This window comes from Microdochium trichocladiopsis (genome assembly GCF_020744255.1).
Source record: "Microdochium trichocladiopsis strain MPI-CAGE-CH-0230 chromosome Unknown B0I36scaffold_12, whole genome shotgun sequence".
In the NCBI taxonomy this organism is placed as follows: Eukaryota; Fungi; Ascomycota; class Sordariomycetes; order Xylariales; family Microdochiaceae; genus Microdochium; species Microdochium trichocladiopsis.
The window spans coordinates 1,439,872-1,455,816 of NW_025763555.1; the positions used below are offsets into that span (position 1 = coordinate 1,439,872).

General features: G+C 55.9%; 5 protein-coding genes across 5 annotated transcripts; 2 read left to right on the plus strand and 3 right to left on the minus strand.

Annotated features, from left to right (window-relative positions):
• The first annotated feature begins 523 nt into the window (after positions 1 to 523).
• On the plus strand, positions 524 to 2,403 carry B0I36DRAFT_337689 (cytochrome protein). The gene is made up of 4 exons (XM_046155693.1): positions 524 to 640; positions 727 to 865; positions 926 to 2,056; positions 2,150 to 2,403. Exons 1-4 carry the CDS (start codon positions 563 to 565, stop codon positions 2,323 to 2,325), a joined length of 1,524 nt encoding a protein of 507 aa, XP_046006070.1. The 5' UTR covers positions 524 to 562; the 3' UTR covers positions 2,326 to 2,403.
• A 2,929-nt stretch (positions 2,404 to 5,332) lies between these two features.
• B0I36DRAFT_337692 (uncharacterized protein) lies at positions 5,333 to 5,812 on the minus strand. Its single transcript, XM_046155694.1, has 2 exons — positions 5,469 to 5,812; positions 5,333 to 5,375 (listed from the first exon to the last, which is right to left on the minus strand). Exon 1 carries the CDS (start codon positions 5,729 to 5,731, stop codon positions 5,474 to 5,476), a length of 258 nt encoding a protein of 85 aa, XP_046006071.1. The 5' UTR covers positions 5,732 to 5,812; the 3' UTR covers positions 5,333 to 5,375; positions 5,469 to 5,473.
• A 2,005-nt stretch (positions 5,813 to 7,817) lies between these two features.
• B0I36DRAFT_46228 (uncharacterized protein) lies at positions 7,818 to 8,072 on the minus strand. Its single transcript, XM_046162915.1, has one exon. The coding sequence runs from the start codon at positions 8,035 to 8,037 to the stop codon at positions 7,861 to 7,863; it is 177 nt and encodes a 58-aa protein (XP_046006072.1). The 5' UTR covers positions 8,038 to 8,072; the 3' UTR covers positions 7,818 to 7,860.
• A 3,009-nt stretch (positions 8,073 to 11,081) lies between these two features.
• Positions 11,082 to 12,966, plus strand: B0I36DRAFT_337698 (uncharacterized protein; the record flags this gene model as incomplete). The annotated part of the gene is made up of 3 exons (XM_046155695.1): positions 11,082 to 11,390; positions 11,472 to 11,779; positions 11,920 to 12,966. 3 exons carry the CDS (start codon positions 11,082 to 11,084, stop codon positions 12,764 to 12,766), a joined length of 1,464 nt encoding a protein of 487 aa, XP_046006073.1. The 3' UTR covers positions 12,767 to 12,966.
• Positions 12,967 to 13,506: 540 nt separating this feature from the next.
• On the minus strand, positions 13,507 to 15,293 carry B0I36DRAFT_337702 (uncharacterized protein; the record flags this gene model as incomplete). The annotated part of the gene is made up of 5 exons (XM_046155696.1): positions 13,507 to 13,719; positions 13,771 to 13,939; positions 14,002 to 14,603; positions 14,674 to 15,105; positions 15,180 to 15,293. The coding sequence occupies 5 exons, from the start codon at positions 15,291 to 15,293 to the stop codon at positions 13,606 to 13,608; spliced, it is 1,431 nt and encodes a 476-aa protein (XP_046006074.1). The 3' UTR covers positions 13,507 to 13,605.
• Positions 15,294 to 15,945: the final 652 nt, after the last annotated feature.

Consider the following 15,945-nt stretch of genomic DNA (forward strand, 5'->3'; position numbering starts at 1 on the left):
TAGAGTTGCGACCTGTGGCTGCAAGGCGCGAGTGCACCCTGTGAAAGCATCCCAGAGCAAGGAAGCTGAGCCAAAAATTGACGTTGAGGCTGTCGGTGTTGCCCCCGGACTCTCGTCCTATCATGTAGGAGCACCACCAACCTATTGCTGGGCTCGCTCTTGGCAGTAGCCTATCTTGCTTCACATGGGAATTTTCACGGAGAATAGCCCGTGACGAAGACTATCAGCAGCAATGCTGACCGTTATGGAGATCCCGCCCGCTAGCCGCGTCATGCCATCAGCCCTAAATCTGCTCGTGTCTTCGGGGTTTGGGTCTGGCGTCAGCCGCTTGACCCCGTCGCCATATGAGCGAGGCCATGACAACCTCGGCGTGGCGGTGGATTGGCATGAGACACTGTTGGCGACATGCTTGCGGGGTCAATGCAATGACAGGCTAGCCCCGCTCCTCGCAGAGATGGTCGTCGATAATTAAAGTTCTTGGAGCTCCTTCCGTTTGGACTTTTCCTCTCTGCATCTCTTTTCCGTCCAAGACTGCTGGAGCTATTGGAGTTCGCAATCCGCGATGGAGAGCCTCACGCTGACAAGCAGCGGCATAGTCGCTCTGGTTGCCACCGGAGGAGTGGTCCTCCTGCTCGGGCAGGTGAGTAGCAGCTCGGAGATGCAAAAGACAAAAAGCTTACCGGGATTCATCACCAACCTCATGGCTGACACGATCTCTTCCATCAGAAGTTGTACAAGGCATACGTCGGGCCGCTGTCAAAGATCCCAGGGCCGTGGTACGCGCCATGGACGGATCTCGTAAACACCTACTCCGCTCTGACTGCACAGAAGCACCTTTACGCACTCCGACTGCATGAGAAATATGGTTCATCTGCCCTCAGCCTCGTTATGCACAGGTGCAGGCTGCTGACGTGACTCCCTACAGGTCCCGTCGTCCGCATCGGCCCCAACGAGCTCCTTGTCAATAGTGCCGCGGGCGCCGCGACCATCCACCAAGTCAAGCGCCCTTTCCTCAAGAGCTCATGGTACAGGAAGTTCCTCCCAGGCGTCGAGAACATCTTCAACACCATAAATCCAGAGTTTCACCGTCGCCACCGTCGCCTCCTAGCCTCTCCGCTGTCAGAAAGCTCCCTGCAGACCGTATTCCTCCCGCGCATCGAGGCACACTTTGACCTTGCCATCTCCAAGATGCAGCACGACATCAACACCCAGGGATACACGGACGTCGCCAAGTGGTTCCTGTTCCTGACCAGCGATGTCATCGGCGAGTTGTCCTTTGGCGACTCATTCCACATGCTCGAGCGCAACGAGATGAACCAGTATATCCGCGATCTGCAAGGACACAAGGTCGTCAGGGGCCTACGCCTCGCGTTTGGATCGATAGCATCGTCGCCGCTGTCGGGGTTCCTCCCCGGCTTCAGAGCGCTGCGTAAACTCAATGAGCGCAACCGCATGTATGCCACGCAGTCGATTGAGCGGCACAAGGCGCTCGTCGAGAAGCAGCAGCTGGATCCCGAGAAGGCCGGCAGTGATGCGGGAGCCAAGGCAACGGGGGTTTACCCGACGCTGTTCCAGAAGATGTACAAGGCCAACGACGAGAACGGAGAGACGCTGACGGCCAAGGAGCTCGTGGACGACGCGGGCATATTCATCATCGCGGGCAGCGACACGTCGTCCACCACGCTGACCTTCTTGGTTTGGGCAGTGTGTCGACACCCGGAGATCCAGAAGGCGCTGGTCGAGGAAGTGGCCGCCCTGCCGGAAGGCTACACGCAGCAGGACCTCAAAGACTTGAAGTTCTTGAACCTGGTGATCCAGGAGACGTTGCGGCTCTATGCGGCTGCGCCAAGTGCGCTGCCCAGGGTTGTTCCGCCGTCCGGCGCGGAGATTGACGGGTACTGGCTCCCCGGTGGCGGCGTGGTCAACACCACTACGTATGCGCTTCATCGGGATGAAAAGGTGTTCCCAGACCCGGACAAGTTTAATCCTTGGCGGTGGAAGAACCCGACCAAGGAGATGAAGAATGCATGGATGCCGTTTGGAGGTGGCACACGGAGTAAGTTTGTGGCGCGCGCCCTGGCGTGGCCATCATAGGCATGTGGTCATGCGCAGTCTGAAAGAATGTGCTGACAAGCGGCTCGTCACATAGCATGCGTTGGAATCCATCTGGCTTACATCGAGATCCGGCTCGGTGTAGCCAGGTTCTTCCGCGAGTTTCCCCACGCCAAAATCTCGACGCGCGAGGGCATGTCGGACGACGACATGAAGGAAGTGGTGTTTTTCCTGTTGTCTCCGAAAGGCAAGCGGTGTCTCATCGAGGCATGAGGTGCAGTCCGTCCGTTGTAGCATGCGGGTTACATGAGGTCTTCGTGTCCAAGAAAACACAGGAGTGGAGACTGATGAGACGTTGTGGCTGTTTTGGGTACTACGTGCAGATTCAGAAGCATGACACGTTGGATAGTTATACAGGTCATGTTTGGAAAAGGCCGGCCAGGCTTCGGAAGCCTTCTCTATTCCTTAGTATTATGATTGATCTTTTACGATGGCTGTGCCTGAGGATCAGATGATGCCACTGATGTGTAGTGTCGGAGGCGAGGTGAAGGTACTTGTCCTATTGAGTCGCTTGGGCCTGTGAGTGCACCTATCAAAACCCGTGTCTCATATAACAACATGATGGCTGGCCTGCTGAATGGAACCCCTGTCGCATAGCATTCGTTGCCCCCTGAACTCTGTGCCAGCCCGCAGGATCACGACAGCCCCGGTCCTCAGGACGCAAGGGTGATTGCCGATAGACTACATTAGTGTGCTGCACCACGATGATGCACCTGACGCACTGCAGTAGTGGGAGCCGTACCTGGCTCTCAGCCGCAAATCCCCCTGAAGCTTCCTGTCGTTCTTGTGCGGGGCTTTTGGTCCCATTCGCGCTCTGATGCCTGCCGACACCTCGCCGTGTGTAGAGAACAACCTAATCGCAGCTACTCGTTGAGCATCCGGACCCCTATGGCTGGGACAAAAGGTCCAGGTGCGTGAGCTATCGAGAGCTTGGCTGTCATGATGATTCGGGAGGTATTTTGCACTGCTGCCCATGTGACTTTGAAGGCCAGCGGGTCGCTATTCGCATTTGCGCTCGAGACGTCAGGTCGTGACGAGGGTTGCGGCGGGCTGTGGTGGCAGGTAGTTCTTTGTGTAAACGACGATATGCTTTCGTGACCCGTGGACCGGAGCGCAACCACTTGGCCCAAGCAGCTAAACGACCTGCTGTATCTCAGCCCGGCAGAAGTGGATCTCATGACGCCCCAAACACCGTTGAACACCGAGCGTATGAAGACTGCGCCCGAATTGCAAGGCGATCGTTCCAGGAGCCTTTTCGCGCAGGTCGTTTGGCTGTTCCATCATTGGTTATTAATGAGTGTGGATTGTCGAAAGGCTTACCAATCTCGAGTCAATAGCGACCAAAGATGAAGAGCTCAGATGTTGCATTGCTATCTGGGAGAAAAGGACAGCTATTTGAACACTTCATGTCCATACGGAGTCATGTCTTAGTCAAAAGCCAGCAGCTGGTCGAATTATGTTTCAGCCTTACTACATGATTAGGGCGTTAAGTCTATGACGACTGGTACAATGGCTCCGAGGGTCAATGCTGTGATATGAGACATGCATAACATCTGCCAGCACTGCGCCCATTTCTCGCATCATCACCGGCGGGAGAGGACGGGCGCGTACGCAAACGTGGCTAGACCACCAGCGGCGTACATTCATCATTCGTTCCATACCACAGCCCGACGTCCTTCCTGAGAGACAGTGCTTCAGGTAATGCATGGCATACGGTGCGTCATTGACCCTACCGGAGTGGTGCGTGGTGCGATCGGCGACAGGCGACAGATTCACTGCAACAGGCTTAGTGTAGACAGCGATGAGCTGTGATAAGCTGCGCTGACCGGACCCAACCCGTAGGGCAGTAGGTTAAGAAGCCACTTCTAGACGAACCCGACCAACGGGCTGATTATGCTATCTTCTAGACGTCGCTACCTGAATTATTAAAGCCGCGCCCCTAACAAGCGAGCATGATATATCACATAAGTGTTTGAAGTCGACTTTTACGAGCTATCTCACCGTCGTATCCAGACGATTGATTAGGTGGGCATAGGAATACATTCTGCGAGTGTAGCTGCTGCGCTTCCGTTCAGGCATCACACCTTCGTCATGTATTGAAGAAAAGGGAAGCCGTTCTATCTGTATGTATACGGACAAGGGAACAAACAAAAGCTGCGGAAAACTTGGGCACGCAGAAGTTTGGATGCATTACAATATTGTCTCAATCCACGTCTCAGGCAACAATATTCAGGACGAAAACTTTGTGATAAACATAAGTCTCATAGCTGTAAACAAATTGCGTCGTTAATAACAATTCAAATAATATACAAATAGCGACGCTAAGACAGTGCAGAGAGAAAGTCTTTATGCAGCTCACTCTACATCGCACGTTCTTACAAGACTTTGTGCCTGTTACTATAAGCAGGCCGGACTTCACTACTGGACTAGCACTACTTCTGGCGAGCAAGTGGACGCCATGCCAAAACCTGTCGTTGTCATTGTGCCTGGGGCGTGGCTCAAACCTATCTGCCACGACACATTCATCCATGAACTGACGACCCTTGGATACGAAGCCTTTTGTGTGGCCTTGCCGACGGTCGGTAGCACAAGAGATCCGCCTCCGGCCCACATGATGACGTTGCAGCAGTGCAGCAGGCTTTAAGTTCGGTCGCAATGGAGGGAAAAAAGGCTCTTGTGGTTGCGCACTCGTCAGGCGGGCTTATAAGCAGCAATGCGGTCGTCGGACAGCACAATGTCGTGGGCTTGATATACCTTGCTGCCTTCTTAGTGCAGAAGGGCGAAAGCCTTATGGATTTGCTTGGAGGCCAGCCTCTCCCTACTGTCTTATTCCACCCCGTAATTGAGTCAACTTCAAGGGTTCCACATGCCCCACATATGCAGTGTCGACCGTGCACACCTCGACGTCCTTCTCATTCCCACGTAGGATATGTCATATCCTACGAAAGGTCTGTGCACGTAGTAGATCCGTCTCATTCCAGCCCCTTTTCTCAGTAGATTTGAGTCCACTCTTAACCCCAAATTTACCCAGTTTCTTCACTAGATACGACCCACCGACAGTCCAGAATGCCGGTACTACGAGGCCGGAAGGTAACAGTAGCCCCGACCTGGTCTTCACGTACCTGCAACTCTCCGCCGATCTGGAATATCATGTCCTCATCTGCCGCAGAAGCGAGTGCCGACACGCTATCTCACCAGATGCATTTCCCTCAACCGATGCCCCGTGCAAAGCTTTGTTGTAGCAAATCAAGCCTGTCTTCGCGGCGATGGCGTTAACAGCCACACACAACCGTAAGACCTTACGGAGAACGTGAGGAATTGCAAGATGCGCATTGTATGGTCGGCGTACTCTTGAGGTAATCTACTCCAAGACCCTAGCGTGTGTCTCGTTGAGTGTTGTCTGAATTGATGCGGGTGTTTTTCGTAGAGTGATACGATCACGACAACATTTGAGTGCATCGATCTGACAACAAACCCAGCGAAGCCATGTATCAAGATAAGCACATTCGCTGTTGAACTCTTCGTCAACGAATACGAAAAGCACATTCCACCGGCTTCCTACACGAGGCAGATTCTGAAAGCCTGATCTGGCTTTGTACATAGCTTTGTATGTCATCATTTATGAGGGTGGCTTGAACAGCAAGCCTAGGGAGTCGGATTCCTACTCCTCCTAACCTCGTATTCCTAGGTTAAGGATTCCTAGAAACCTCTAGGGGTTAAGGCTTTACCCTGGTCGCAGCTTGGAAGGCGATCATCGAGGCAGAGTGTCTTATAGGTGGCCTACTGTATTATTCCACGGGGAAATTGAGCTCACTTTCGGTCAAGTTCGCGGGGGACAGGGGGGGCGGGGCACGGGCCTCGGGGGAATTTTTGAGGTCAAAATTCCTTACCCCAGATTGAGGTCAAATTCTCGGGCGCGGATTGGGCGGCGGCGGCTAACCCCCGACCCGCCGCCAGCCCTAACCCCGCGGCTGTCGTGCACGTCTGTGGCCAGCCGGCGCAGGCGAGGGCGCAACACAACGACGACAAGGACGACGGCAGGCAGGTGCACCCAAGGCGCAGCGAGCACGGCACAGCAAGGCCCGTCACGCCACTCGCGGCACTCGCGGCACAGAAAGGCACTCATAGCACGCCCGAGAGGCAGCAGCTTCCGAGAGGGCAGCGGGAATGGGGAGGTAAGGCAATTGCTACATGGTCCATCTACGTACGCACAGAGGCCCGGCTGACCAGCTTGAGCAGGCGTGGCATAGGCACGCCCGCCACCAAGGCGTACTCGTCCGAGTCGTCCGAGTCGTCCGAGTCGTCCGAGAAGCGGGGAATCTCCCCCGGAAACTATGCGCTCACGCCACAAAAGTTACCCCCCAGGCGATCGCCAACCCCGAGCCCCAGCTGGAGCTGCCCTTGGGAGCGTGGCCAGGCTCAACGGCCGGGAGCTGGATGCGTTTCCGACTGCCTCGAAGGGGGAAAGCTGGCAGCCATAAAAACCTCAGCCGGACCACCGCAGGGACCGCGGCCACATGTCAGAAGCAAACCTGGCACCGGTTGTGCGCTTGACATGTCAAGATGCGTCCGTCGTGTCCGTTTGACGACTAAGACTCGGCTAGAAAGCGCTGCTGCTGGTCGCTGTCAAACACCCTGCAGACACACCATCATGAGATCTGGCGCGTGCCGATAGCCCTACAAGCGTCGAAGCTGCGGCGAGCCCGTGGTAACCATGCCGGGAGAGACGGGGCCGATCGATGTGTCGCTGCCCATCGCGATGCTGATTGCGGGCTTCTTTGCCGTCGCGATCTTCAACACTGTGGAGATTACCATCAGCATTTTCAGCCTCTTCCGCCGCAAGCAGGGGCTCTACTTCTGGAGCCTGCTCGTCGCGACATTCGGCACCTTCATCCACACCATCGCCGTCTTCCTGCGGTTCTTCGCGCTTGCGCCAAACCTGCCAATGTGCGTTGTCACCGTCGTCGGGTGGTGGGCCATGGTGACTGGCCAGTCTGTCGTGCTCTACTCGCGTCTGGGGCTGGTCAGGCCTGACCGCTGGAAGACTCGGCTCGTGGCCGTCATGATCGTCTTCAACTTTGTCGTCCTCCACATTCCCGTGTCGATCCTGTTCCTCGCCAGTAACAGCGGCAATCCCGACCCCTTCTTTCGCGCCTTTGATGTGTATGAAAAGATACAACTCGCCGGCTTCTTCCTCCAGGGGAGCGTCATATCCGGGCTGTACGTATGGGAGGCCGCCACGGGCTTCAAGCCTATCCTGGTGGTCAAGGCCACCACGGGACGGTGCATTCTCCGCCATCTCGTCATCCTCTTCGTCCTCACCGTCCTGCTCGACGCCAGTCTCCTCGCCACCGAATACAGCGGAAATTTCCAGATCCAGACGACATACAAGCCCGTCGTGTACAGCATCAAGCTCAAGATCGAGTTCGTCATCCTCAACGAGCTGATAGCCTTCACCCAGACGGGGAGGCGTCACGACCAATTCTTCCACACCGAAACGGACGAGGCGCCAAGGTCATCGCTGTCGGCCGGTGCCATTGCAATGGACGGCCCCAGTACGATATCGCTATTCAGCACGCAGCATGGGATGGGCGTAAGGCTGAAAAAAATGAACACCTTTCCGTCAGATACCGCCTTTAGCCGCAGAGATCTGGCAGGTTAAATTGCGTATAAGGAACCTGTTCCTGCGCCCGTTACTATAGACTTGAAGATACATACCCTGCCAATCACCCAATACTGCTTGTGGGTTCAATCCCTGTTGAATTTCAGTCCACTTGAAACCCTGGCACTGGTCAAAGTAGCTGCTAAGGATATGCATATGCCCTTGCTCCCGCTCAGTGCAACAATACGTATATTGGCAATATGGACCCCTCGCAATATTATTGTATTGCCAGGTGGTGCGTATTGTATTACACAATATGGCATTGTCGCTTACGAGTCATGACCTTGCTCTACGTCTTGCATCAGGCGAGGCAGATCGTCATAAACCAGCAGCCTACTCCATTTGACCCATGCTTCAGATCCACCAGGCGTATCCGGGAGATGCGGAGGCACAGTACTGTACTCAGCAGGCAACACTACCTGCCAATTACGGTGCTACGACTCTTTTGAAAACGGCACACCAACTCCACACGTGTCAGTTCTGCGCGCTTAGCCGCGCTACGTGCTGCAGAATCCAATATCCACTTCTTCGGTTTTGGCTTGCGCCACTGGTCTTAGATGGTCATCCAACGTTTCAACCAACTCCACGGACCAGATATCCCGGGAACAAGGAGATCATCGGACCTATGGACACCCAAGAAGATCATCAGGGGCCATATCAACATATGAAAAAGGGATTCAATCTCACTTCCCGCGAAAGAACAACCACTTGGTTCGCAAAAAACTCCAGTACCTCCGTAGTTACACATTCAATTGCTGCAACGCGCAGACCTGGCTCGTATCACCGTCACGTGTTACGTGTCACGAAGAGAGATGGATTCCTTGGGTGGCGCAATACTGATTCCATTATCGGACATTTCCGAGGTTGGGTCGACTCAGCGCCTACAAACATCGTTGCGGTTGGCGTTCCGTTGAATTGTCTCAGACGCCCATCCTGAAAAGCAAACCAGTGGGTAATACAAGCGCTAACGGACCCAGGCCGGGACTGGCTAACTGACCCAGTCGGTCAAACTTAAAAGTTACCGATGTGCAACAACTCAACTAGCAGACGCCTTGGCTTCTCCGCCTACTAGTACAGACTGATGGTCCAGTCTGACTGAAACAGACTGACCAACAGTCTGGTTCAATGATCTCAGACTAACTGTCAGACTAATAGTCTGCACCAAATTTGCTGCACGCTCTCTGAGCCAATTGAAGCCTAACCACTAAGGCCATCGGCACCATGGTAGCTTTATTGAGCTTAGCGATCCCCAACTGCTAGTACTGGTGGCGTTAGTGGTTAGGTTTCAATTGGCTTAGAGAGCGTGCAGGGTGTTTCAGCCCAAATTGATGAGATTATAACTTACGCAGTAGGAAAGACTTGCAAGAAGCCTAACTCCTGACCCACAGTGGCGACACTTTCTCGGCACCATATGCTCGCATGCCTCGTGTCAGCTGAATAAGGGGCTTGGGCTAGGTACCCCACCATATGAGTGCGCCACGACAATGACTTGCTTGCCTTTGTTGCTGAGTCTCTCGATTTCGGCACGGACGGCGGCCGTATCCTCCGCCACACCGACATCGACGTTCTTGGTGCTAACACTAGGTAGGGTCACGGCCGATGTCGAAAGACCACGGCTCGAGAGGTCCTTGCGAATCTCATCGAAAGCCCAAGGGCCGTGCCAGGCACCGGGTGGCCCCACCTGGACCGGCGCTTGCCACCACGACAGCGGCGATCGTTGCTGCCTCTGCGCGAGGATGCCAGACGCGAGCATGGCTTGGATGGCTTGGAGGCTCACAAGCGTGGGCGGTGCGACCTTGACGGCTTGGCTCCTGGAGAAGCAGTGCGTGGGAATAAAGATGTCGTTGCCGTCCGCGAGAAGGCACGCACAGCGCGAGTTTGTACTGGTCTGGTCTGGTCTGGTCTGATCTGCACAGGACAATCATCCACTCTTCCTTATCTCGCCTCGCCTCCTGTCCGTAGAAGCAGCAGCGACAAATACCGCCAGGCACGCGGGTTCTATGGCCAAAGGGATCTCCACCAGAACGTCGATCCTAGACTTCCCGTCGCGGCTTGTCTTCTTCTTCTCAGTCCTGGCAATCTCCAGCTTTCTTCTCCCCTTTTCCTGCTCGTGACCTTCCGGGCTGCTTCGCACTGTCGTTGTCCGCCACCGCCAGAGACCAGATGTGTAGCCATCTCCAAGCCAGGCACTTGCACGATTCGACCAGTCGAGTTTGCCCAGGAGGCAGCTGGCTGCTTCATAAACCGTGCACAGCACAACACGCCCGGTTGTTGGTCCGTCCACAGACATAATTCACCATCCCACCACCCCCGGGGCCCCTCGACCAAGATACCGGAACTCGGCCCAGCGCTACCAGGCTCCAGTACGGCAAGCCAGAAACCCCCCCGCATTAAAGCACAGCTCTCCATCCCATCTGCCTGCCCGCCGTTTCCCTTCCAGCAGTGGCTGTCGACTGCGCCAGTCATGGCCAGCTTTGGACGATCGTTCAAGGCGCCTTCGTATCTCTCGACCATGGCTGCACGACGACCGCCCATGCCAGGCCGCAGCCTGTCAAACAACTCGGTGCGGGACAAGTCATCCGACTCGTGCCCGTCATCGCCCGGCCCGTTGCTCTCGCCTGGCGACTTTCGGCACGAGGACATTGTCTTCTCGCCGCGGTCTTCCCCACCAAACCCGCCTACAGACTCGCAGCCATCTCCGAGGCTCTACGGCGACCATTTAATGCCGACAACTAGCGGTAAGTGTACCTGTCATCATTATTCATGGCTGGCTCTACGCCAGCTGCTCATTTCATCTCCCTCCACGAGTCATCCCGCAAGACACGCGACCTAGCCCGGCGTGGCGTGGCGTGGCACCAGCAGTCTGGGTCCGCCCGTCGAGCATCGTCAAAACCTAAGGCAAAGGGGCCAGGTCTCAGAACTTTCGCGGGGATAACTCTCCGCCCTTTTGGGGCGAGCGTTGGGCTCAATCAGTCATTCCAGTGCCGAAGCAGCAAGTGCTCTCAGTCTCTGGCCATCACCACCGAGTCTGCCTCTGGGATTTTCCTGGCGTACGTGGGAATTGCCGGACAGCAAGCACTACGACCGTCGTGAAGCCTCCCGCCTGGCCGGGACGGCGGCTCCATGCAAGCCACACTGCAATGGGTTGCTCGAACCTGTCGTGGCTGGCCAGTGTCAACACGGGAGGAGAGCGAGAGCGGCCAACGGCACCGCGCCTGACCAGCCGAAAAGGCGGGGTCGGCTTCATTAGGGTGGGCTCGCGGCAGTCGTGTGCCATGGCGGGAGGGGCCACAAGCTGCCAATCTCCATGCTGTCCTGCGCGCACCAGCACCATCACCCCGGCCCAGTGACGGCACGGAACTCTCTAGCAAGGGGCCATCCGGTTGTTGCTGCTGCTGCTGTTGGTGCTTGCGTTCCCTGCCCCAGAGACCCTGACCCCAAGCGAAACCTTGGAACCCACGCAGCCTGGTTGCTGGCCATTCATCGCTTCATCTCAAGGGCGTGCGACTCGGGCTCCGCCCCCCGGACAAAGGCACCGCTGGCACGCTCGCCACCGGAGCACCCAAGCTGTCGACGGGCCCAGCCGGCGCTGGGCGCCTGTCTGGATGGGGATGGGGTGCGAGGTGGTGTTTTTTTCTGCCTGTCGCTGGCCGTCGTCCTGGCGTCATAGTGGTCCCCACTGCCCCTGCCCGCCGAGCACATCGTGAACCCGCCATATCCGCGGCCACGAGCTGACTGGCTCGGGCTGGAACTGTTGTCCGGACAAAGAAATCAAAAACTAACCAATTCCCCGGTGCTTCGGTCTCTGCATCTTCCAGGCCGAGCCACTTCTCATCCACACTGGCACACCGACGACTCTCCTCTTCTCGAGACATTCCCGACTCCCTTGTCAGCAAGCAGCCGGCCTATCGCAATCCAGCTCCCACCAGCGAAGTCCACCGCTGCAGACGGCACGCCTGTCCGCACCCCGCCTGCACCACTCTCCGCCCGTGGCGATCTCCCTGGGTACGTTTCGCCGCCGAGATAAACATGACCGCCCCGGCACTTTTACTGTTCCTCCTGTTTGAATGCACTCGTCCCCACTCTCCGCAGCATCTGACAAAGAGCCCACGCCTGACTTAACACCCTGTTTTCCTATTTGGTAGAGGCTACTTTCCACTTCACGAGGAGCAGACCAGGACCTACCAACCTCATCCTTTTCACCTGGATGCCACAAAAGCACGCAAGCGATCAATCCAGATCGCTCACAAAGAGTCCCAGCCACCCACCACCCTCCCAACTTCTTCAAAGACTGCAGACTCCAGCTATTTCGCCGCCACTGCGCCCGCATCAGCATCGCCCACCATGGCTCGGTCGTCCAATCTCAAGGCTCCAGAGTCCAGCAGTAGCCGTATCCGCGCCTCGGCGGCCTCGCCAACATCGTCCAGAACCACTACCCCGGTAGCGGCTTACAACCCAAGACCATACTCCGAGAACCCGCTGCCCATGGGCAAATACTATCCTTCAAACTATGAGCAACGAAAGGCCGATAAACATGGCCGGCAGTTGTCGTCTTCGTCTTCGTCCAAACATGCGAGATCTCCTTCAGCTACTGGCTCATCCGGCCGTGCGCACATCGGTCCAGGACAACCCCGGCACGAGTCAGATGCGAAACGGAGGATCCAGCAGTACCAGCGGGATATGATTGCTCAAGCGACGTTGGCACTCAACAACGGGAGCCTGAGTCCAGCTGCATTGCAGTCGTTGAGGTCCATTGGTTTCGAAAGCATATCCAACTCGAATCCTTCCAAGCCTCGATTAGAGCCTCTCGGAAGTCCTGGGCCAGTCACACCCATGGAACTCGGAGGGTCCGATGGCTATCTCTCTGCTCATGGACCCGTAGATGCCGTTCAAGCTGAGGAGATAGCGAGAGTCATCAGAGCTGAAGATGAGCGCAAGCGAAGAGAGGGTGCCATCTCGCCAGCAGTCGAACTCGGACCCATCACTTTCTGACCTGGGCATAAGGAGCATACGGCAGCCGGGCATGAATCAGCAAGACTTGTGGTCTTGAGTTTCGGCCTTGGACAACCACTCAAAAGTCTTCAGTTTTGTTTTCAATATGCTTTTTTCAGGAACTCGACTTGTCTGTCTAGCCTTGGGAACGGCGAAAATGGTTCATTAGATTGGGGCAACTCAAGTGGGGTGCGCATGATCATACATGCGTAGTGCCGGCCACGCGAAAGTGCCCAGCGTTCTGCTTTCATTACTACAGCACATACCGGCGTCAATTTGGTGTATGATATCCCCCATTGTTGACTACTCCGCGTGCCACCTCCTTCTTTTGCGAGAAGCGCTGGCATGCGGGCATTGTCTTTTCTCTCGTTACAAAGCGTTGTTTCCGCTAGATTATGAAGAACATCATATTTAGAGCCACGGGCAATGGGTATTGTGGCCCCTGACAAAAGCTTCGAAAGCTCGTTACTCCAGACACATGCTAAATCTCAATGTGCATGCGAACTTGGACTTCTGCGGTAACCGCGCGTAGTGGTGAGTCATTCCATACGAAGCCAACCTACGAGGGCTTGCTGAATGTACCTGGTAGGGTACTAAGCACAACGTGGTAGAAGGTCTCTTGTCATGAAGAAAAGCAAGCACCACACATTTGGGGGACAGAAGATGCTGGTCGTGCTGGCATCGTTTGGCGCCCGAACTCCTGCATCTGTATGTTTCCAGTGGCTTGCACGACCTTTGCCAAAATTGAGGTATATGTGTCATTATCATTGCCCCAACAATTTCATCATCTCTTTCCATTGTCTTCCTGCATTGCGTCATCCCTTGTAGTGATTTCTCCCTCAGCCTGGCCGACAGTAATTTGCCGGGAAGTTGCCCCTGACACCCCCAATCTCGCCCTGCCACCAGTCCTGGTCCGTCGCTGTCTTCTTGACAATCTTGATCCGGTCGCCCTCCTAGAACGACAGGTCGCCGGAACCCTGGCTGGCGTAGTCGTACAGAGCTACCACGTATTCCGCTGGGGGCGGCGGCGGCGGCGCTGCCCTTGGTTTCGCAGGTGGCGGCGGTGGCGGTTTCTTCTTTGCAGCAGCAGCAGCTGCTGTCGCTATTGATGATGACGGTGGGCTTAGCGGGCTGGTGATGCTGCTGCTGCCGTTGTGGCTTGTGCTGGAGTGGCTTGAGGGGGTGCGGCCGAAGTAGTCCCCTCCATATGAGTTGTGCGGGCCGCGGCTGGGGACAGTGTGTCTGCTGAGGACAATGCGGATGAAGGAGATGTCCCCACTGCAGCGGCCTGGCCCAGGCGGGAGGCTGTTGTAAAGTCAGTGGCCATACCCGCGGAAAAGCTTGGCTTGCTGGTGATATCCGGCCTGGGGCTGATTGCCGTCGTTGAGGGGATGCGGTTGGGCCGTGTGGTGCTGTTGCTCGGGATGAGGCCTAGTGATGATGCTCGGCGCCCACTGTTGTTGTCGTCTTCTGAAGAGGGATTGTAGGCTGGCGCCACTGGCCGCCTATTTGTGGGTGTGAGTGCTGTCGAGTCTGTCCCGCCTGGTCTTGCTGTCATGCGAGCCCTCCTGCCCGCCACAACGCAGCCCAGGGCCTCGATCTGCGTTTTGATGGGATCGTGATCTGACGTCCACATCTCCACGACATTTTCCATGCCCGGAGGCGGGAGGGGGAAATGGAAGTCCTCACAGTAGGTGTGAAGAGTGGTGTAGTATAAACCCAGGAGCCTGTTCTGTATGACAACAAGAGTCGCCAGCATAGGCGGAAGCATGTTGAAAGCTGCAGCAATCATGGGCGGCAGGATTTCCTTGAGGAGTGAGTCGACTTCGTGGAAGGCCTGGTGCTCACGTCAGTCTCACGATGGCCGGGTCGCTGAGAGCAATAATCATTTTGCGCAGGATACTGACGTCTGACCTTGGCCCAAGCTCCGCCTCGGCTTTTGCGAGACTCTTGTCGTCCTTTGGCGTACGAGATGGCTTGCGTTGTAGTTTTGTCACGTCTGTCTGCACATTCTCGTAGTCGAGGCGCAGCTTCTCCCGTTTCTTGATGGTCTTGCGCACAGGCGATATGTAGTCCCTGGCCGCCGACACGGGCTTGACGACCTTGTCGTCCACAACCTCGATTTCCTCAAGCAAATCAGTCTTCAGCTCGTCGTGCGCCTCCCTAAGCCGGAGTGTGCGCTCGAGCAGCAGCTCTGGTGTTGCGTTGTGCGGCTTCGCCGTCTCGTCGGCAGCACCCACGATAGGATCATACAGGCTCTCAAGCTCTGTCACAATGCCCAGCTGGGCGTGTGCCAGTGAAATCCATGCTGCTCGCCACGAGCCTACTTGCTCCACAAGCTAAAGATTGAAAAGCATCGAACCATTAGTGAGGCTAATATGTGGTTGGCGAGAGACCGAGGAGTGAGTCGTACCCTAGTGAGTAGCTGCTCAGCATCGTCATAGTCCTTGAGCAGCACGGCTGTTTTTGCATTGTCGCCAGGATCCTTCTGTATCATGCGCCCAATCGAGCGCTGCATCGACTGCATCTTGGGAGGATTGAAGGGAAACACAAGACGATTTTGACGCTTTGAACTCAATTGAGATGCTGTCTCGCTCTACGAGAGAACAGAACCGCCGAGAGGGCCAAAACAGCAGAAATTATTCAATCGGTGCTGGCTGCAGGTCGTCAAAGAAATCATGTTTCGAGTAGGTGTTGCCCCACGCACGGTTGCTTATGAGCTGGGATCTGGGACAGAGACCACGCAATCACGAAGACGCATTAGCCGGCAGGTGACTGCTAGCTCGACGGGGCGGGTTGCAAGGTTGGTGCTTGTCAGAATCGCGCGTGGCGGTGCCTGGCCTGGATGTGTGGTTGTGAGGGGGCGGAAGCTTTGGAGAGGCGGGTGCGGAGGACAGCCGACTGCCTGGGCGTACTACGCAGTATGGTGGCTGTTGAGCGATGCAGGGATCGATGACTCCCAGCAGCGAGTCCACAGGATCGGCTTGCCTGCTTTGCTGCCTGCGCGGTGGCCGGCGAGCGAGCCAAGAAGTTCATGGCATCACACAAGCCGGGCGTGATTTCCCACAGCACCTCACCATGACTTAGGTACGCTACTTATACGTATTGAGAGCATGCGCAAGATACGCAACTAGCCGAAGATTGCTTGCTTGGCATCCGTCCGGAAGCTATTTCAAGCA